The 21,390-nt window shown below is 43.9% G+C and overlaps 3 protein-coding genes across 5 annotated transcripts; all 3 read left to right on the top strand.

Moving 5' to 3' along the window:
• Positions 1-1,510: 1,510 nt before the first annotated feature.
• LOC143334439 (extracellular serine/threonine protein kinase FAM20C-like) lies at positions 1,511-8,421 on the top strand. Its single transcript, XM_076753247.1, has 10 exons — positions 1,511-2,043; positions 2,506-2,687; positions 5,081-5,159; positions 5,291-5,383; positions 5,615-5,730; positions 5,947-6,127; positions 6,931-7,040; positions 7,268-7,349; positions 7,439-7,498; positions 7,726-8,421. Exons 1-10 carry the CDS (start codon positions 1,511-1,513, stop codon positions 7,988-7,990), a joined length of 1,701 nt encoding a protein of 566 aa, XP_076609362.1. The 3' UTR covers positions 7,991-8,421.
• Positions 8,422-8,674: 253 nt separating this feature from the next.
• LOC143334438 (uncharacterized) lies at positions 8,675-16,357 on the top strand. 3 transcript variants are annotated; one of them, XM_076753246.1, is made up of 16 exons: positions 8,675-8,818; positions 9,511-9,685; positions 10,271-10,417; positions 10,602-10,721; positions 10,961-11,100; positions 11,252-11,296; positions 11,413-11,452; positions 12,765-12,857; positions 12,979-13,101; positions 13,182-13,321; positions 14,194-14,262; positions 14,473-14,603; positions 14,902-15,019; positions 15,101-15,175; positions 15,282-15,425; positions 15,578-16,357. In XM_076753246.1, exons 1-16 carry the CDS (start codon positions 8,675-8,677, stop codon positions 15,662-15,664), a joined length of 1,791 nt encoding a protein of 596 aa, XP_076609361.1. In that variant the 3' UTR covers positions 15,665-16,357. The 3 variants fall into 3 exon arrangements, with proteins under 3 accessions (XP_076609361.1, XP_076609359.1, XP_076609358.1); XM_076753244.1 differs by having other exon boundaries at positions 10,271-10,477; XM_076753243.1 differs by having other exon boundaries at positions 10,271-10,510.
• A 313-nt stretch (positions 16,358-16,670) lies between these two features.
• Positions 16,671-19,912, top strand: LOC143334303 (uncharacterized). Its single transcript, XM_076753040.1, has 4 exons — positions 16,671-17,176; positions 17,274-17,342; positions 17,752-18,044; positions 18,817-19,912. The coding sequence occupies exons 1-4, from the start codon at positions 16,921-16,923 to the stop codon at positions 19,690-19,692; spliced, it is 1,494 nt and encodes a 497-aa protein (XP_076609155.1). The 5' UTR covers positions 16,671-16,920; the 3' UTR covers positions 19,693-19,912.
• Positions 19,913-21,390: the final 1,478 nt, after the last annotated feature.

Raw genomic sequence — 21,390 nt, 5'->3', positions numbered from 1 at the left:
TTCTTCCATGTGTTTTAATGGGACTTTGAGGAGCCTCCAGTTTACCGAGGAGCACAGGATGCAGACGTGTGCTTCACACTTGAGTTCCTAATCGTCCCATAAAATCTCAGTTGTGTTTAAACGGAGGAGGCTGAGGCAGGTGTTTAACTGCATCCTGATGATCATGAAACTGCTGCTGGGCTTCTTTAAAAGTGGGACGAGCTGCGTTTGTACCACAGCATTCGCTCCACTGGATTTTGTGACAGGTGCTCGTGCATGTTATACAACCACGCAGACGTTTAGTGAAATCACCCTGCTAACATGGCTCCCATACTAAAAATGTTTAGCACTGACAACAGCTGGTGATGGTTGGATGCACCGTTTGTCTGTCTCCAAATGAGTCGAAGATGCAAGTATCAGTTTTCATCATCCCATAAGCAACTGGTAATGCTACGGCCCAAATTAATGCATTTTGTCCGCTTTCCATTGTGAAGATTGTGTTTTCTGTGTGTTTTGTTTTCAACCATGTTTGTTGCATAGCTCTATGAAATATCTCAACAACTGCTGGATAGATTGGTATGACATGTTTTCATGGTGCCCAGATGTTGAATCTCACTTTGGTGATCCTCAGACTTTCATCTAGCGCCAACATGACATTCGCATTTGTGTTTTTGAATTAAATGTCTCAACAGCAATTAGAATAACTGCTGTGAAATTTTCTATATTTGATATTCATGGCACCCAGAGGACGATCACCTGACTTTCTTATGCCACCACCAGCAAGTCAAAATCTTAACCTATCCTGTGAAATCTTCTACTGCATGCATTGGCACAACATTTGCCACAGACATTCATGATTCCCAGATGATGAATCTTACTGACTGATGATGTGTTCTCATTTGTGGTGTTAAGTGAAATGTCCTGACAGCTATTGGATAAGATGCATAATATGATTAACATTACACCTGCTAAATATGTCGGTATTCTCATTACTGGCGTGCTGACATTAACATTTGATTTCATTTGATCTTTTAGCATTTTGCTCATAGCACTGCTGCGCTTAAGTTCAGTCCCACAGAGCTGCTAGCATGACTCTCTTACCAATGACTGTGTCTCCAGCTATGATCTGTATGTCAGTCAGCTTCATTCCAACCACTTTTATCTATATTCAACATGTGATTTCTACATTCAACACAGATTTAACTCGCCACATTAGATTAGGTTGAATTTAATGTGACCGCTACGCTGTGAGCTCTATCATGCTGTTTTAAAATCTCTTTTAAAGGTGGCATATCACTAATTGGCATTTACCTTAATACAGCAGCCTTTGTGTGAAATTCAGCTCCTTCAAAGTAAAAGTTCCTATTCATCTGGCGTTTTTCTTATTTTGTCCACTTCTCTATGTGTGTCTAAGTGGAGCGCAATGATCAGAAAGTGTTTCATCATGATCAGGTTTGAAGGGTTGGCAGAGCTTCACGGTCTGTTTGAATTTTAAATGTCTCTCTCTGTTGTTGCCTCTCTCTCCTCCAGCATGATAAAACAGAACCTGCGTCGCTCCTCTCGCTCCATCTATCTGACTCTGGCATGTCTGTCCCTCGCTCTCCACCTCCTTCTGGCATTTTTTTGTCTCTCTGTCCTCCAGACTGCCTGTGTCCTTCCCACCTCCTCCTCTTCTTCCAGTCCAAGAGTGCATACTCAGCACCATGAGTCTATCTCCCTCTCCTCCTCTTCTTCAGCTGCCTCCTCCTCACATAAAGTGCCAACAATCCCTCGGCATGAAGAGCATCACAACCTGAATGCCAAAACCTTCCACCCTAGTGAGAAGGACTCATTCAGGGATGCCACTGAGAGGGAAAAGAAACTGATTGGAGATGGGAAAGTAACTCAAAAGGTCAAGAGTCATTCTAAGCTGGAGGCGCTGTTCAAGCACCCGCTGTACAACCTGCCACGCCCAGAGCTGGTAGAAGATGATTGGCTACTGAGGGTGAAGACTAATGAACATGAGAGGGATACAGGAAGTGAGGAAGAGGTGCAGGAAGACAACACCAATATTGACAGTCAGTGGTAAGTGAAGCAGAAGGAGAAAATAGATCAATCAATATGTCAAATACAAACAATAAAGGTTTTGCTTTGCTTTTTAATGACATCGTAAGCCTCTTGTTAGCGTTGCTATTAGCATGGCTCTCCAATGTAGGCCCACCACTTTGGCATCTATGTGCTTAAATATAACCTCAGAGAGCATCAAGCCTGTAGACTCTTAGGCTGGTTTCAGAATAGATTGTATGGAACGATATGTGACTGTTGCCCCGCAGAAAAAACTCCTAATACCTTGCAAAATTAATGTCATGTAATGTAATATGTTGCTTTAGTTGCTAAAGTGTTGCTTCACATGGCACTTTGCATATGCTTCATCACACATTTTCCCCCTACAGCTTGTTTTATATCTCAGTACCAACCTGAATCAAACTCTCTGATGTTTCATTGGCCAGCTCTGCCTATTTATCACCTCCGCTTCCTCTCCTGAAGGCAGAGCGCCAGTGAGGAGGAGGACGGCTATGACAAAGTCAACTGGACCAGCGACGTGGAGACCCACCCTCCCTGGCTACGGTTCCACCTGGGCATCTCTCGCTGGGAGCTGTACAACAGGAAGGATCCCAACCTGGCCCAGCTGACTCACTATCTGGCAACGCAGCATATTCTCGGTGCTGGTGAGCAAATGAGGGGGGCAGGGCTGACAGGTGAGAGGACAGAATGGAGAAGGGACAGGGCCATGCAGGGACAGCTGCCAGAAACAAACGAGAGACGTTAAGAGGAGGATGCACAGTGAGGAAGATGAAGGATTACCAGTGATTTAATTATTCTCCCTTTAATCTTTCTGTTCCCAAAAATACATCCTGAAGTGTCGGCCAGACAACATTGCTTCTCACTGGCACACTTGTGTAAAATATTTAGAAAACATACTGCAGGCGTGATTCTTTAAATAGTACCTGTGTTCTGCCAAAACCTGCACAACTGACTTATGTCAAAGCAGTTTAGTCATTAAGGTATAAAGATCTGGATCTGCAGCCTGAGGAGCCAGTTACCAGGAAGTGTGTTACAAGTGGAGTCTAGTTTACTAGACTTTCATTTATATTAACTCTTGTTTTTTTCTTTTTTTCTATAGCCGTGTTTGTCATAGATTTACACTTCACGCTGTCTCGATGGGTTCAAGGCCGCCCACAGACAGAATAGAGTATTTCACCTCATTGCTCAATACACCCAAATTAAATAGAGAAACTGTCTGAATTGTCCCAGCAGTGCTAGAGTTTCATTTAAGCTCCGTCCTTTAGATGCCACTTGACACAATTACAATGCCACAACCATGCTGCTTTCAATTTTAACTCCAGTCTCTTTATACATACCAGCTAGGCTGTGAGAGAGCCAGAGGCAGCGCTGAAGTTTTCGCACAGTGAATACAGTGAACTGTGCCAAAGTTCATATTTGGAACAGTGAAGATTGCATTTTTAGAAACACACACACATTCACAGTTATTCACAGGACGATAGATCCTTAGGTACACATAGCTCACACTGAATTCACACACATTGGAATCACAAAGCACACTTATACAGAATAATAGACTAATAAGCCCAGGAGGATTGAGCTCACTGTTTGATGATGACCCACAAATCCTTTTAGTCAGTGTGAGTGTGGAGAAGGAGGAAAAGAGGAGGCATGTGCTGCAGGCCATAAACTCACTGTGTGTGTGCAGTTTTTATTAGACTTATTGCATGGCGGACACAATAACATGAACACTCATACACGTCATTGCCAAAAATCTTCAGTAAAAACTCCTTTTACAAAGCTTGTGGTTGCATTTTTGTTGAGACTGTGTGACGATTCGCTGACTTCATGAGGCTGTAGTTTGTGCTGTTGGTGTTGTGGATTGCAGTGTTGCACTGTATTTGACTGAACCCTGATTTTGACACAACTTGTGTGCCCACACAGAAAATACAAACAAAATGCAAATGCAGAGAGGTTAAGACAAAAGCGGCTGATGTTTCAGAAAAAAAAAAAAAAAAACTGACAATCCAACGCCTCAAATCTGCAAATCTGATCTTTTGTTGTCGGGTCAGAAATGGAATCCTCCCACAAACTTACATTATCTCAACACCCACTCACACGCACACGCTGAACAAAGTGACCCGAGTGCACGAGCACCACACAGACGTACTGGATGCACACATATGTAAACGCACACAGGCGCACAACTTCGCCAACACATTCTCATTTGGTGTTTGCTCGTCTCAGACACCCTGTCCCTGTCTTCAGCACGCTGCAGGATGAATAATGCATTGAGATTTGTGTTATACGCTGCAGATTAAGCACTAATCTCAGCTACAGGCTGATTTTTTTTTTCTGGCTGTGTCATCTTTTTTGCTCTCACGTTTAGCCTTCACCACGTTGAAAATGTCTTTAAACATCTGAATTCAGATTCATTTTGCTTTAATCAAAGTGATAAACAGGTGCTAGGAATAAATATGAGAGGATTTTATTTCCATCTCTGGATTTATGGATGTCTTTTGAATTATTTACTGGACTTCCTCCTATAAGCATGCCATGCGTCAGCCAGTCTCCTCTTCTGGATGTCTGGGACCTCAATGTTGAACTTGTTGACTTGAACACACACACACGCTTTGGTTTAACTCCTGAGTGGGGAAAGGGGGCTCATGCTTTTTGAATGAAAGGCTCTGATGATGATGATGATGATGATGATGATGATGATGATGATGATGATGATGATGATGATGATGATGACTCTGTGATATGGCTAGTTTATGTGATGCATTGGTTAAACTGTACCAAGATCGTATTGTGCTAAATGGAGGGTCCAGTGAGGCTGATGGTTGAAACTATTATATGTAATAGGCCACCATGTGGAGAAACGGAGTACTGCACGGTATTGAACTTGCACCCTGTGCAGTACTCCTCATGTAACCATCACACCTCTTTCTTTTTTCTTGTGATGGCTTATCATCACATGAGTGTGTAAGCAATGATCAGCCCCATCTATTTGTACTATCAATGTACACTCCGTGATCACTTTATGCATATTTTTCAGTTCAGAAGACAGGAGGTACCCAGCTCAAACTGCTCATGTCCTTCCCAAACTACGGACAAGCTCTGCTGAAACCCATGAAGTAAGACAGCACTGTAACAGGAAACATATGAACGACTGACTGACAACAGCATTTGTGTTTGGAGATCACTTTTTAGTGTGTCGGCCAGCGTATAGAGCCTCATCCATTCCTGCTTATGTGTGTGTTTTCAGACAATCCAGAGACGCAGAGACGGACCTAAACCTCTTCTACTTCTCTGACTTTGAAAGACACAATGCAGAGATTGCTGCCTTTCACCTTGACAGGTACAGAGTCCGTCACACTGTGTCAGCAGGCGGCAGGTGTCCGGTCCAACACTGCCATTATTCTTTCATGAAGCCACTGTACAGCTTGTATCATAGGGATAGAAGTAAAGTGTCATTTGAAATGAACGTTAGAGCACTAGTGTCCTCTATTCTTGCTGAATCTGTCTGTCGTCACCCTGGTTCTTCTGTTCGCTTTCGTGTCTGCTCCCCCCTCTGTCTCTGCTGTCTCAGGTTGCTGGGCTTCAACAGGATCCCTCCAGTGGTGGGTCGACTCATCAACGTCACCACAGAGATCAGAGAGATCACCACTGACCACCGGCTGTCCAGGTCTTTCTTCACCTCCCCTGGTATGTGTGGATATTAGTATGTATCCACGCCTGCACCACAGTTATCATACTTTTGTATTTTAATATGGGGGGTATTTGTCAGGACCAAGATTTAAAAAAGTGCAAAACAAAGAACACTTTGAATCACAGCCGTGCAGACATCTCATTAATCCAAACATTAGCACACACAAACTACCTGACCGCTAAGCTGAAGCTGTCGTCTCTGACTCCCTCCAGTGGGCAACGTGTGTTTCTACGGCCAGTGTGAGTACTACTGCTCACCAGAGCACCCAGTGTGCGGTCAGCCACACGCACTGGAGGTTTCCCTGGCTGCCATGCTACCTGACCTCAGCCTCGCTCCACGCAGGTCCTGGAGGTCACCATGGAGACGTTCATACAGCCGCACCAAGCTCGCACAGTGGGTAATATATATAGTGAAGGTGGGGTGAGTCATTCTGGAGAAATTGTTAAATATCTTCTCACAGCCCAGGCACTGTGAGTGGGAAACAAGATAAATTGGCTTGAACCAAGCGATGCAACACTTTTCCAGCCAATCAGCATCAAGCAGCGTTCATGCTTGTGCCCAGGACAAGGGGAAGTGGAGGGGAGAGAGGGCAGTGAGAGGGATGCTAAATCTGACATGCTAATGTGATGGCATTGTGGAGGAGAGCTGGTAATATAAACCATCTTTCAGCAGAATGACTCATTCCACCTTTAATAATGAACAGTTTGAACAGGGATCAGCCCTGCAGTGATTATTTGTTTAGTCCGCCTGCATTTACAGGCACAGTGATGGACAGAAAAATGGAAACCCCATTGTCTGTTTCACATGTTTTGTCTGAGCTGTGTGTGTGAAGTTTGAACTGACAGTGTCGGCCTTGAAATGTTTCTACCTTATTGCTGGTTGGGTTTTCTGTTGAGTGTTATGTTGACTCATGAGTCTTCGCTGCCTTCCAGTGGTGTGAATGAGGAACTGCAACATTATATTAAATTTGTGGCCAACACAAATTGATGTCAATCCACAGATCTTATTATGAGTCTTACTGTCGATGAGGCATTTTCAGACTGTTAGAGAACCACATTTTCATGTTGCAGTTTTATTATCAGGCAAAAAAAAAAGAAAAAAAAAAAAGAAAACATCCTATTCTTCAAATTGAAAATATTTATTATGAATGAATGTTACCTCTATGGCCCATCAGGATTGGTTTTCTTTTGCTGCAGGTGGGAGAAGGACCCGGCTTACTGTGACACAGTGAAACAGACGCCTCCTTACAACCAAGGCACCAGACTGGTGGATCTCATAGACATGGCTGTACTGGACTTCCTCATGAGTCAGTCTCTACATTTTAATCTCGACCTCAGGGGGCTTACAGGCTGTGTGATGAGGGGCGGGAGGCAACTGACCTCTATGTCTTTCATGTTATTTCAGATGTTAAGGCACTCAGGATGTTATCATGAAATTTCCATCAGCATATGCTACTGCTAACTGCACGTTCATTTCTACAAACACATCTCTCACATAGTTGGAATAAACATGAAGCATGCTTTTCATTCAAAGGCAACATGGACAGACATCACTATGAGACGTTTGAGAAATTTGGGAATGAGACGTTTCTGCTGCATCTGGATAACGGACGGGCGTGAGTACCATGAACACCTGTTGATTCAGCTCAAGTCATTGCAGTAACATTTAATTTATGGCACTTTCTTGTGACTGTCTGTTTTCCAGGTTTGGGCGTCACTCTCGGGATGAGTCGTCTATTCTGGCTCCGTTGCAACAGTGTTGCAGGTAAAACAAAATAATGTGTGGGTGAAGCACACAATACATGTGACGGGTGGGTGAAAATAAATTATAGGAAATTAGCCCCAGTCAATCAAGAGTAAATATATGCTTCAAGGTGCAGTACAGAAAGCTTTAATTTTTGTTGTGCATTGCATAAAATTAAAGGCCCAGAGAGGATAAAGAAACCAGTGTTAATATCTCTTTTGATCTTGCTCTCCACCCAACATATGCAGGATCCGTCGCTCCACCCTCCTCCGCTTGCGTCTCTTGTCCCTCCCTGGCTTCCATCTGAGTGACGTCATGCAGGAGTCGCTGGGCCAGGATCCTCTGGCAGGTGTGGCCCCCCTCCTCTCTGGACCACACCTCTCTGCTTTGGACCGACGCCTTGCAACCGTCCTGCAGGTGGTGCAGACCTGTCAGCGTCACCACAAAGATGTCATTTATGACGACTTGGAAGGGTATCATGAAGCCTCTGATCCTGGCTGGGGGAAAAAATAAATTGTATATTTGTCTCATATATCTGTGTTGACATGATTTTGTCACATGGTCTGTATATGATACTGTGTCATGGCAGCATTAAGGTCAACTCTGCTGAAAAGGCTGCAAAGGTTGACAAGTTTGCTCATCTGCCTACAATTTTCAAAACTTTGATTTACATCTAAATGTTTTCCAATGTTTCCCATGAACCAAGAGCTGGTAAGTAAAGTACTTCAGAATACTACTTGAATACAGGACTGTATCTTTTCACTTTCCACCACTGCAGATTGTATTGGTTCAGTATTTCAGGTCATTCATACCTCTCACATCAGTGAGGCTGCAGAGGATTCAGCCGCTCAGCGGGAGATGGCGACCCCTGCTGCCACTGAGCAGAATTGCGATCTGCCTACAGACTTCGGTTGACTTTCACTTTCACTTTCCAAACGTCACTGAAAGGCGGAACTGAGAAAACAATTGCGGGCAGATTCTGCATCGGACACGGAAAGATTGGCGCCTGTTATTGAATCCGCCGCAACAGGTTCATGTTGTGATTTCTGAGGTTCCTGTCGCTCATTTCCAGCTTCACAGATGTCCAGATCCTGAAGCGCAGAGCACTGCGCGGCAAAACAGCGGAGGGAGGTGTGGTTTGGTGCCATCGTTATTCTGTAACAGCTAGTAGGATTTGTAGCATTCGGGCCTGGTGTGATGGACCCGCTGGATTTCCTGGAGTCTGAAGAACTGCTGCGGTTTTTCCGCTGTCACAAAACTGAAATGTCCCTCATGGAGAACCCGCAAACCTTCATCAGCCAGCTCAGGGACCACAACCTGATGCCAGAGGACAAGTACAAGGTGGGGCAGCCATGCCGAAACGGTGCGCGCCTGACGCTGCGCTCCTGGCGCGCCCAGACCTCCGCACAGGAGCCAGACCTGAGCGGGAACTGCATGACGGACAGATTAACGCTCAAAGGGACACACATTTATTTAGTAAAATGCACCAGTTAAGCACTTAAGTGTTTAAAGTCTGTTTTAGCTCAGGGCCCCACTTCAAGGTGGGTTATCAAAGTAATAATTCATTTAAAAAAAGAAGTTAAAATATGAGCAATTATTTCCTAATATTTGCATTTTCTCCAAAATGATGATCAGCTGCTGTGTTAAATATTGCTTCACTCTTACATATTATATGTTTTATAAAAATGAGAACTGTACAATCAAACGATTCCATCAGTTTACAGATATTATGAATATCTCACTGAGTCATGTTTGCTGGTATTATTTATGAGTTATTATTTTTATCAATAGCTTGTCTGAATCCCTGAATAGCAACATGTGATGTAAAACCAGAACCAGAGTCTACAGTCGTACTGTACAGTATTTATCATTAATCACATCAGATCGGACATGAGCCAGCATGAGAAGTGAAATATGTACTAAAATGTATGATGTATTAAAAACACTGTTATTTCATTATTGAACAATGACAATTAATTGCAATTTTGGGTCAAAGACAATTGTCTAATTTTCTCCATACTTTGTGTCTGCAGAAGATGAGTCGCATGAAGAGTAAAGACAACAAGAGGGAAGCTCTCTATGACGTTCTGGACTGGCTGGAGAGAGAGCGATCACAGCACATCAAGGATTTCTGGAGGTGTGTCTTGAAGGAGGCCATCCTGAACAATTACCCGACTCTGCGACTGCTGCGCAACAGACTCATGGACGGTCAGATTCTTTATTTATGCTCCTCAAGGTGTTTGATTGTGATTCTGCTTGCTGTGTTTATGTTCCCTTTGCTTGTGATCAGTGTTTTTTTGTGCATGCTCCCCTGAACCATGTTCATATATACGCTCCCCTCAGATTCTCACATATTCTCTGTACATGATTTTTCATCTCTGATCCAATTCCAGCACCTGAGTTGTTAATAATTATTAAAATAAGAAATAATCATGCACCAGTAACAAATTTCTGAGTTACAATTCAAATGTAAACCTTTTAAATGCAGCAACAAATTGATCATGAATTAAAATCCCAGAGTAACAGAACACAGCTGCATCAAGTGAGAACAAAATGTAAACATTAAGTCACAAGGAAGTCTCAGTCCAGCGCAAACAAACTTGATATATCACAATTCACACAAGTAGTATAAACAAGTAACGGTAAAAATTATTTGTAAGTCATGAGTGTAAAAATAATGTGGACGTAAATATGGACTTGAATTCAATATATCAGCCCCATGATTGGCCCCATTGTACCCAATCCAGCTGTACTTGATGTTCACTATATCCACCGACATGGATACAATTACAGGGTCTTTCCATTTTGACATACAACTCCCTGAGAGGGTGGAAAAGGAAAAGACAGATGAAGGGAAAGGGAAGGAGCCTTCGGACGAGGAAGAGGAGGACGAAGGAGAAAAGAAAGTGAAGTCAGCGAAAAAGAGGAGAAAAAAGACAAGTAAGAACACGCCCGATGAGGAGGGGGAGCAGGCCGGTCCATCATCTTCACTGACTCCAGGTCAGAAGAAAAAGTCTAAGAAAATATGCTTCTGTAAGTCACCGCTGAAAAGTGCAGTCCCTTCAGCCTGATGTTCAGTCTCAATATCAGGTAATATTTCTGGTGTTTTCTCATTTTTTCCCAGATTCTCCCCTGAAGAAGGGAGAGAAGAGCGACATTTGGACGTGGGGCATCTATAAGGGCCAGCTGCCCGTGACCTGTGGAAACCTGACAGGGATACTGAACAGAGGCAGGCTGGCTAAAGGTGAGTAACACTGAATGACTGAAGGGTCTGATTATGAAAAGTAACTATAAAGAAAACAAAACACTGAACCAGTCAATCTTAAATCAGCTTTTATTGAATAGAATTGTTGATATAAAAACATTCAAAATGAATCCTCTGACATTGACGTGTATCGACCCGCAGTTACTTCAATTTATGCCATATTGTAAATGTCATTTATGGTGAACATTTTGGCATTCCCAATCCTCTGAATGTTTCAGGTGAGAAGTGCATTTTGGAAGAAGTGCACAAACAGTGGTTTACTCCCACCGAATTTGAGAGGTTAGCGGGTAAGGCGAGCTTCAAGAACTGGAAGTTGAGCATTCGATGTATGGACACCCCCCTGGGAAAACTCATACAGGTTTGTTGAAAATGGATTTTCACTTTGGAACATGCATGTAACGAGACTGTGTGCCACGGCTGGCTTTTCTTTAACACTGGCTGTGTCGGTGGGCCTCGTCAGATCACTTCACGCACAGTTCATTGTGGAAATCGTTTGATTTTCTCTGCAGGAAGGACACCTGAAATCAGTGAGGTACAAAGGAGGCTGTAAAAAGGTAAGACCAAAAAACTGGTGAAAATGCATAAATAAATAAAAATGTGACTTGGTTGTGTATCCTCTTGTTTTTAGTGATTCTGATCAGGGCCATATCCTCTTTTTTCTTCCCGCTAGGCCAAGAAATCACTATTCCCATCTAGTGATTCAGTCACAGGTTTGTTGCACAATACTGACTTCACAAAACTAGAAGAGTATTCAATATTTTGGATTGCTAATGAGACGGCACTGCACCTTCACACGTTATGACAAGAGTGTCTCTTAGCTAGGGATGGGCACCGACTTTCGGTACTTTTTTGGTACCGACCGAATTCTCGCTGAAGTAGCGAGTATCGATTCACGGGAAATCCGTCGGTACCACATTTCGGTACCTGAACGCACTTTTTTTTGTTTTTTTTTACCCTGTACGCACCTTGACGTTATGCGTCGGCGAGAGCGGAGGATGCGGTGACGCGGTTACGTCAGTGGTTGCTTTATCTTCAGAGGCGGACCGTAAGCGCTCCATGGTCTGGCTTCATTTTATCAAGCTGGATGCCGACAACGCGCGGTGCAACATTTGTGATGCGAAGTGCAAAGCCAGCAAGGGAAACACGTCCAACTTGAGGAAGCACTTGGTTAAACACCAAATATTCCTCAAGGCGGAGGAGCGCACGATTTTTGACAGTTTAAAAACACAGGCTAACGTTACCACAGCTACTCGCCCGGCGTCAGCATTAAACGTTACCGCCAGCAAGCCTGCTGCAGCCAGCGGCTCGACACTTGCAGCCAGCTTCGAGGAAGGAGAACAACCGCCCCTTTTAAAAAGGTAGACGACGATGACGACGACGACGCAGCTTCAATTAGCATAATTTTATACAGTTATTTATTTTGAATCTATTTATTTTTAAGTTTTTTACTTTATCCCCACACACATTTTTCTCAAGTTCTATGTTGGAGTTATTTAACTTGATGTTATTGAAGAATAAATGTTCAAAATTCCGAAGTTTTGACTATTTTTTTAAATATACAAAATAACTTTAATTACCAAACACATATCCCCCCCCAAAAAAGTATCGAAAACAGGTACCGAAAAATACCGGTATCGATTCGCAGGTACCGAGTATCGGTATCGTATCGATTCAGATGTGAAAGGTACCCATCCCTACTCTTAGCGCACATAAAATATTTAAACCTAATGTTGTCATTAGAGACAAACAGGCAGCCATAGCACATGATCGATCTCTCTGTCTACTCCAAAGTGCTTTACAAAGGCAGCTGGACTTGCTTCAGGGTCTAGAAGACGTTTCGACTTCTTTAGCTCTATTTTGCTGTCTCTGCTCGCTCTGTCTAACTGTTTATCTCTCTAATTTGATGTCTTCATTTCTATGAGATTTAAGAGTTTGAAATTCATATATTTGGCAAAAGAACATTGATATTGATATGCACAAGGAACGGCAAAATAGCTTCTCACCTACTCCTGTGTTATTTAGTGTCTGAGGGAGAAGACGATGAAGATGAAAATGAAGAGTGTGACCTGGACAAGGCTTCATCAAGCAGCAAAGAAAGTTCCTCGGATGTCACAGGTGCTGGTTTTTACAAACGCATAATCAGGGTTGAAGTACACTTGTGCTAACGATGTCACTTTAGATGTGTATCCTGTGTCCCAGTTGTGTTAATCATACTCTCATCATGCGTCCATTACAGATGAGGAGGAAGAGATGGAGGAAGAGGAGCAGGCAGGAGCCGGGCGTGACGGTGGCAAGAAGGTGTTCGAAGTCACATGCGGAGCCATAACTGGGACCTTATATGAAAAACGCTTTGCATCAGGTATCATTCTACAGCAGGAAAGCTAAATATTTGTATTTGTACATCCTGTTTAACGTTCGACCTGTCACTGCGCTGAACAGGGACTCGTGGGAAGAGCATTCGTACTGAGAAAAGCTGGATGACCCCGTTGGAGTTCATGGAGGAGGCATCGTGTCATACAGATGCCTCCTGGAGGAAAAGCATCATGTGGGAAGGGGAACCGCTCAGTGTCCTAATAGAGGTAACCATGGTGTTCTGTGTTGTCATACTAGTCCACTGATGGCAGCTTGAATTCTTAACTGAGCGTCTTTGAGTGTTTGTGTGATGCAGTCTGAGAGAGAGAACATAATAATCCTGAAGAACTGCAGCAGCAACAGCAGGTGTATGTGTTCACCGTGCAGCCAAACAAACTCGAGCTGTTTTAATAAAGAAATCTCAATAATAATTGCACCTGCAACTTGATTTTGGGATGTACATGGTCCACAGAGCAGCAGGGCACAGTCAGTTTTGTTACCTTGCTGAGTAGATGGATATGTGCAGCTCACTGTGGCTGTATACTTTTGTTCTATATTCAGCAAAATTAAAAATGATCCAGAAAGTGACAGTTTTTATGTAAACACACTCTTTGCTGATTGCTTTCTTTACTGTGACAAACACATCGCAATTCCTGTGGCCTGTTCACAATAAAAGCCTCCGCATGTTTCGCCAGCTGAACACTTTTAATGTGAAACAGCAGCAGTAGGAAATGTGCAGTTTGCATTAGCAGCAACTTAATACAGCTCTACCAATAAAAACTTACCGATGACTTCACACTGGACTTCCTGAAGTGGTTGACAGAACAGGTTGAACAGGAACACAACTGAAGTTATGTAATTAACAGACAGGAAAAATACCAGCATATGATTGAGAAACAGGTTATTGATAATGCAGTTTCATGATGATGACACATACACTTTAATGAAGCCGTAATATTAATCCAGAAACTTCACATGTACTGTCACAGTGGAACATTGACAGAGACCAATGAGTACTTTTGTGTAACCTTTCATACTAAAATACATTTTATAATGTTTACATACGTTGATCTTGATGTTCTTAATTTGTCTGTTTCAGACAAAAGCCTTGAGTATCCACTACCTGCTGTGTAAATGCTCACTGTGCAAACCAGATGGTAAAGACCTGGTAAGTTGATCAGTTTCAGACCAGCAGCATTTCCTCATTCGTCTTTGCTGCTCACAAACAGCGATGACACCAAACGCGTGTCTCTCACAGTGGGCTTCAATACAAGCCTGAGCTGATGTTTTCTGTATAAGCAAGGAACTTTTTTCTCTCAGATCCAACATGTGGTCTTACTGTGTGTAAAGAGAGTTGCTGACATGTCTGTCTTGGCAGGAAAATCAGAGAAATGACGATGAGTGTTTCATCTGTAAAAATGAAGACAAAGAGTTGGTGGAGTGTGATCACTGCCCGCGCTCCTTCCACCAGACATGCCACCTGCCTCATGTGGAGGATGCCATTTTAGGGTGAGCGTTGATCATTGATGTGATATCAGTCACAAGGTCACGTCCGGCGTAGGGTTAGGGTTTGTGTTGTCCACTTGAAAGTGGAGACAGCAGAAGCAACAGTGGAATCAGGAACAAGCACAGGTTGAATAATATTTCCAAAAAAAACAAACACACAAAATGCAGATGTTGGGAGTTCAGAAATGACTTCCTAAAAGCTACTAACCATTAACTTTCTTAAAGTCTCTTCTGTTTAAGTCCTATATCAGTACATATATGCTTATGCATTGTGTTTGTGTGTCTATGTGTGTGTGAACAGGGACAGTAGTCCATGGATGTGCACGTTTTGTGTATTTAAAAGCAATCAAGGATACTATTACCGGGATGATCTGAAAAGGGAAGCAGTCACGTCCTCCCAGATATCACAGCACATGCTGGTGAGCACACTGCACGACTGTCCGTCTGTCTCTCCATCTTAATGCCTTCCACGCTAATGCCCTCCTTTGTCACATCAACAGAAATGCCAGTATCTCCTCCTGTATCTGTGGAGTGCTGACAAGGAGCAAATATTTGCTACAAACCCAAACCTCTATGTAAGTCTTTTTCCTTGCTAACCCCATGCGAGTAAAGTGCACTTGATGAGCTGGCTGCACACACAAAAACATTCAAATTTCATTCACTCCTGCTTTGCACCGGCAGTTGAAAGACTACTCCACAGTGATCCAGAGTCCGATGTGGCTGGGCAGTGTAGCTGACAAACTCCAAGACCAGCTCTATCAGACTGTTGGAGAGTTTGTGTCCGACATCCAGCTCATTTTCACCAACTGTGCCTCATACAACCGAGTAAGAAACGAGTTAGAAACCTCTAGATGACATGCACGCTTAGGAGTTTTCATCATATTCCCGTGGCACTAAGAGGTCTGCATCAACAGTTAAATATGAAAACTGAAGCTTCATTTGTCTGAAAGTGACGGGGCTGTTATGTTCTTTTGCAGGAGAATGCTGAAATCCTCACCACGGGCAACAAACTGAAGGAGATATTTGACAGAGAATTTAAAAACGTGTTCAACATCTGTGAATAGACTGTTGACTGATAACCATCATTCTGTTTGTCAACTCGGTAACTATTGAGAAAAGGTTACGAACAGTGTTACCTTTTTTTTTTTTACCTTTTACTTGAATATCCAGTTTATCTAAACAAATGAAAATGGTGTTGACATATAGAGGACAGACTCAGCGAGTTTTTTTAACACTTAAAGAGGAACTTCACCAGTTTTGTAATGCATCAAAGTCAGGTTTTGGGGTAAATACTAATAAGTAAAGCCTTTTGTGGCTGCAGAGGGAGATATGGGAACTTTTGAGGCTGGTGGTAGAGTTGCATTGCAGGTAATGCTTTTTTACTCCCCATCATGAGTCTGATAAAGTCATAGGATGTAATGAAAATGAAAGTTCTCTTCGGAGTCCTCTTTTAATCACATTTAAACATTTTGTGTTCATATTTTAAAGTTCTAAAAAGTTATTTCCAGTATGTCGCTCCCAACATTTTTCCTTACCATGTTTTTCTGATGTTCCACCACATGAGGCTTTCAGAGGGTCTGTATTGCCTTGTATTGAATGTATTGTAAAAGTCAGACCGTAGTTGTCTAAAGTGTTTGCATCGTGCAAAATGTCAGGCAGGATTTCCATGTCGTGACCCAGTATTTAAAGAGTGATTTCCTGCACTCGCTCTGTCTGACTGACTCTCTCTGAGCTGTTGTTTGTGGAGGTCTGTTTTTTTAAAATAAAACGGGTTTTGTGTGCATCTTTAATGACACAGCGTCGGATTATTTTTTCAGAAACCTTCCCCTTGAGGGTTAAATCTATTTTGCAGATGTAAATGAGAATGACAAAAAAAAAAAAAAAATCAACGTGAATGTGTCAAATATGTAAAAATCATGCTCGTTGATGAGGGCAGTTACATGATGAAAGTTAAATCCTGGTGATCATCTCACTTGGAGCTCCGTGCGGTAAACATGTGCGGTGTGCACGGTGGGCTGACGTCACTGTCACAGCTGCCAGCAGCAAATCTGAGCTGAGAGCTGCGCAGCCGCTCTGCGCATCCGTCGGCTGAGGTGGACAGCGCAGCCATTTCTCTGCCCCTCGTGAAAAACACAGAGAGGGGGATGGCGTTTGTCCATCACGCTCATAACTAACCCGACGTGCGGGAGTCATGCCTTCAGCATACCGAGCCTGAACTCCGCATCACAGATCGAGATCCGCGATCTCCAAACTTTCTCCCAATTCAACGCCTGCGCAGACAAAACAGGCTCCCCCTCTGTCTCTCGCCTCCATTTGGCTTATGTGTGTTTATGTGTCAGCCATGGAGGGAAATCTGCAAGGAGGCAGCGGCGACGTCGCAGCGATGCATGTGAAGACTGAAGCGGTCGATGAGAACACATCTGCGCTGGTTTTGGGCAGTCAGGAGTCGCCTGCGCCCTGCGGAGATACCGCATGCAGAGGAGGAGGAGGAGGAGGAGGAGGAGTGGATCAGACTGCAGAGGAGCTGGCTGACACAGAGCTGCAAGCAGCCACGACGTCTACTCCTGTGCTGCTGTGTGAGTGCAGAGTTGATTGACAGTAGAGTTTCTCGTTTTTTGAATTACCGGTAGAAATCTGTTGCTCTAACATGATGACATAAATGTGTCTCATCAGATCCGGTGAGTACAGAACGCTTCTTCACCACCTCAGGGGATGGAAAAACTTACCTGAAGATAGCTCCAGGTGAGTGCGTCAGTGTGTGTGTGGGGGGGGGGGGGGGTCGAACTTTTATTACTGTGATAGTAGCCAGTGTGAGTTCTTGCAATGACTCTAATTATAAGAATGAAATAAAGCACATATTCCATGCAGTATGCACAGCCATGCACTGGAGCACAGGGGACTTAAGTCCTGCTGCCTTATATGCAAATAGAATTATGTGTCAGTGAGAGCTTAATTTATGCAAATTAATTAGATCCCAAGCACTCAAAGGCTTGTATGTCAACGTTTTTTCAGCTTATGACTCTATTTTTAGATCAGCAAAATGTCATAAATTGCTTTGGGGGGGCTCCAAATAGAATTTGCAGAGGAATTGGTGAGAATGCAACCCCTCTGATTTTATTGTAAAATCAAAGTTCCATGTGTCTTCTCCCAGCTTCATCGATGCCACCAGCCCCTTCGGAGAAGACCCTTCCCTCCGGCTCCGATTTCTCCTCCAAAGCTGTTTTGTGCCTGATCGAGGCCGTCGGACGCCGCTGGGGCCTGTATGAGACTCGCGAACGCTCACAGCTCTTCCAGAGCGTGCAGGAGGAGATGGCCTCCAAGGGGCATGTGCTTCCTGTCGAAAAGATCCGCCGCAAGTGGAACAACCTCATTGTCACGTACAAGAGGGTTAAAGACCGCAGCCGGGAGACAGGACACGCTAAAACGTCCTGGGAGTTCTTTGATGTAAGTCCAGCAGTAGGAAAAGAAGTGTTTCCGTTCTGCTCTCAAAACAAACATCAGACACTTCTATAGTTTATAAATAATTTGAGAGCTAATTTGGACGTGAAAGTGACGCAGGAAATGGAACTGGATCAGGTCTGCGTTCTGACCCAGAAAGCTCCAACACCTAACCGTGTTTACCCAAAGCGACTGCTGTGCAAGCAGATGTTGTTTTAGAAGGAAAATTATAATTAGCCAGAATAAACCTCCCTCTGGCAGACTGTTACTTTCTGCTTGTGTCTGCTCGCCTTTCAGGCCTCCTTTTCTTTTGTGAAACTGTAATATAAATGAATTCATCTGAATATACACAGACTGCGATCACAGCTCTGGAAACGTGAGGCTCAGCAGGCTTTGGATTTCTCCACTTTGCATGCTACACCTTTAACTACTTATGTGCTATGTAAGAACAGAAAGATTTTAGATTTAAAATGAGAACAGGCGGCTGGATTGGTGCATCACGCCGACTGCCCCAAATATTCAGCAGTGACACTAAAGCTGTTTTCTCACATGAAGCCCAAACCATGTCCACAGAATCAGGTTCAGACATTGTTCAGTCTTGCCTTTTCCTTTCCATGGAAAGAAATGTTGGCCCGTTCATAGAAGTACGCAGCAGAAGTACGACTGTTTTCTCAATACTCTGAGGTCAACTGATGATCACCTGATCTGGGAATCATAAATAACTTGGGTTGTTTATTTCCTGTCTCCGTCTCTTTGTGTCTGTCCTTTCTCACTCTAGTTGATGGATGCCACACTCTGTGACACTGTTGGCACTCAGATCATCAACAACAAAAGAAACAAAGGTGGAAGCGTTTCTACGCTGCCCGGCCCTTTGGCAAAGATCGCTGCGAAACCACAGGTTCCGCAGCCCCCCGCCATCATCCACCCTCACGGGGACTTTGGTTCGCCCGGGGTTGTGGAATCGCTGGGTCAAGGAGCCGTCAGCAGTCAGAACATCCGTAGCACTGCTGCCATTACCTCAATGACTACAGCGACCTTTAGCCCAGCGAACGCCGCAGAGCTCAAGCCCCTGATCGTCCTCAACAGTGACATTGTTACAACCAGTATTCATCCAGCCACCGTCGTGCCATCTCCATCTTTTATCTCCTCACCTTGTTTTACAGAGACAGCTTCTACTTCCCCTTCCCTTGCTTCAAGTAGTAACACAGACCTCAACACGTCACACTGCATAGGTCGCAAAGCTCCGTCTCTCTCATCAGGTGTCATACCCTTTCGCCTTAGCAACGCGCCACTTGGCAACAATCAGAATCTCCTCGGCCTCTCCTCCTTCCCCCCCACGACCTCCTGTCTCACTTCTTCTCTTTCCACCTCACTGTCTGCAACAACCATGTCAGGAGCGGAGGGACAGAACCAGAAAGGAAACGAGGAGCAGACCAGCACCACTTTGTTCCAGGAGATTCTGAAGCGACAGGAGGAGCAGGCCTACCTGGATCGGGTGGCTCGCCGCCGAGTGGAAGCCAGAGAGAAGAGGCGGGAGAGGAGGGAGGTACGGATGGCGGAGTCCCTCGGCAGGATAGCCACGGCCCTGGAGCTGCTCTCCTCCAAACATGACACAGTCATTGCCCTCCTGCAGAGACTGGCTGATCGGAAGTGATGGGGGGTGAAAGGCTGGAAAGCGGAGGCTTTTCCCCATCCTGGAATCATGTTCATGAAAACTTCTTAAACCTCCTTTAGTGATCCAGCCTGGAGAGGGTTTTACCCCCTTGGACTTAAGTGAAATGGGGCATTTTTGTTACATGCTTCTCATTTTAGTGCACTACAGTTTGCTGCACTAACATCCAATAAAAACATTCTCCTTGAACCTTCAGTGAATCAGATTTTGTCTGAGTGGTTTTGAGTGTTGTGATAGTTGAATGACGATTCCTCTGACAGCTCCTTATGAAAAGATTTTAAAATGATTTCACCATTTGCTCTGGGCAAACCGCCCTTGCTTAAGAAACTTCATTACCATGTTCTACAAACATTTTGCGCTAAAAAGACCCAAAGATTGAAAAGACACCAAATCGATTTGTTAACACCAACCTACAAAAGCCTCATATTAGCTTCATTTGAGCTCTGTGATGCTCTATGACTGGTTTCTGCATGATTTGAAGTTGATTCCTGCTTGCACGATCATGATCTCGTGCGATCTTGTAATTCCAGCTGCCTCACAGGGTAAGTAGAATGGCGTCACAAAGGTTTCTCCTCAGGTCAGCATGGACAGGAGAACGATCACAGCAACCGATGCACACTGTCCTTTCAGGCAAAGGTGTTGGTCCAGTTTTCTCTTAGATACTGAACCCACTGTGGATCTCTCTGATCAGAACAGCTTCAAAATTTAAAAAATCATGAAATTATTAAACTAGCGAATATGAGAGTAAAAGACTATCTCTCAAACACAGGCTATGTGGTTTCTTCACCAAGCGACTTAGTTATGTTAATACATCCACAACAGCTGTAGTAGTAGTGAAATGGCAGCTAACTGGAACCCAGACTTCAGGCTTTGCTGCAGCAGTCTTCAGCTTCTGTTTGTTTCAGGGGCTTTTTGAATTGCATGTTCTACTGGAGTCAGGTCGTTTGACTTTCACGAACACTCCACTTTTTGGCCTTAGGTCACTAAGTACCAGTATGTTTTGCAGTATGTTTTTCAGGATATTTGAAATGCATCCTGCAGATGGGAGCATGGGAGACAGGAGTGGTAACTTGGGGTTCTCCAAAAAGCAATTATTGTGCAGTGATGTGACTGTAAATGGGATGTGACAGAAGGAAGATGCTTATGCTTACCTCTCTCACAAGCTGTCAGGACTGTAGGTTGAGTGTGACTGCAGTCTGTCTCTTCAAGAACGCCTCCTGAGGGTGAGTTTGATGTCACAGCGCCCTCGAGTGATGGGTTTAAAGAATAACATGTTCAAAGTCAGCCAGACCTCAGTATGAGGAAGTTTTACGGGAGTGTCTGCGACTCAGTTTCGGTTTCATTTGCTCTGTCGAAGCGCAGGAGAGGTAAGACGCTACTCTGTGATTTCGTCGGTGGTTATCTTGGTGATTGTTGAAGGAATGCAAAGTTGTTTTGATGGTTTCGTGTAATTTTGTCAATTATACACGGACATAGTAAACAGACATGATCACATAATGCCCTGTGATTGCTCGCCAATGTTTACTGTAAGTCGGTGAATTGGAAAGCAATCAGCAGTCACAGCAGCCAGAAGCACCTGATACATCTCATGAATTCATAGTTCAAACTCTGTGTCGGTCAGATATTTCATCTGAGATAATTTAGTCATCTTCTTCAACTCTTCAGTATGCACGGGTTATT

The sequence above is a fragment of the Chaetodon auriga genome, chromosome 16 (genome assembly GCF_051107435.1).
Source record: "Chaetodon auriga isolate fChaAug3 chromosome 16, fChaAug3.hap1, whole genome shotgun sequence".
In the NCBI taxonomy this organism is placed as follows: Eukaryota; Metazoa; Chordata; class Actinopteri; order Chaetodontiformes; family Chaetodontidae; genus Chaetodon; species Chaetodon auriga.
This window is presented reverse-complemented; position numbering and strand designations above follow the sequence as displayed.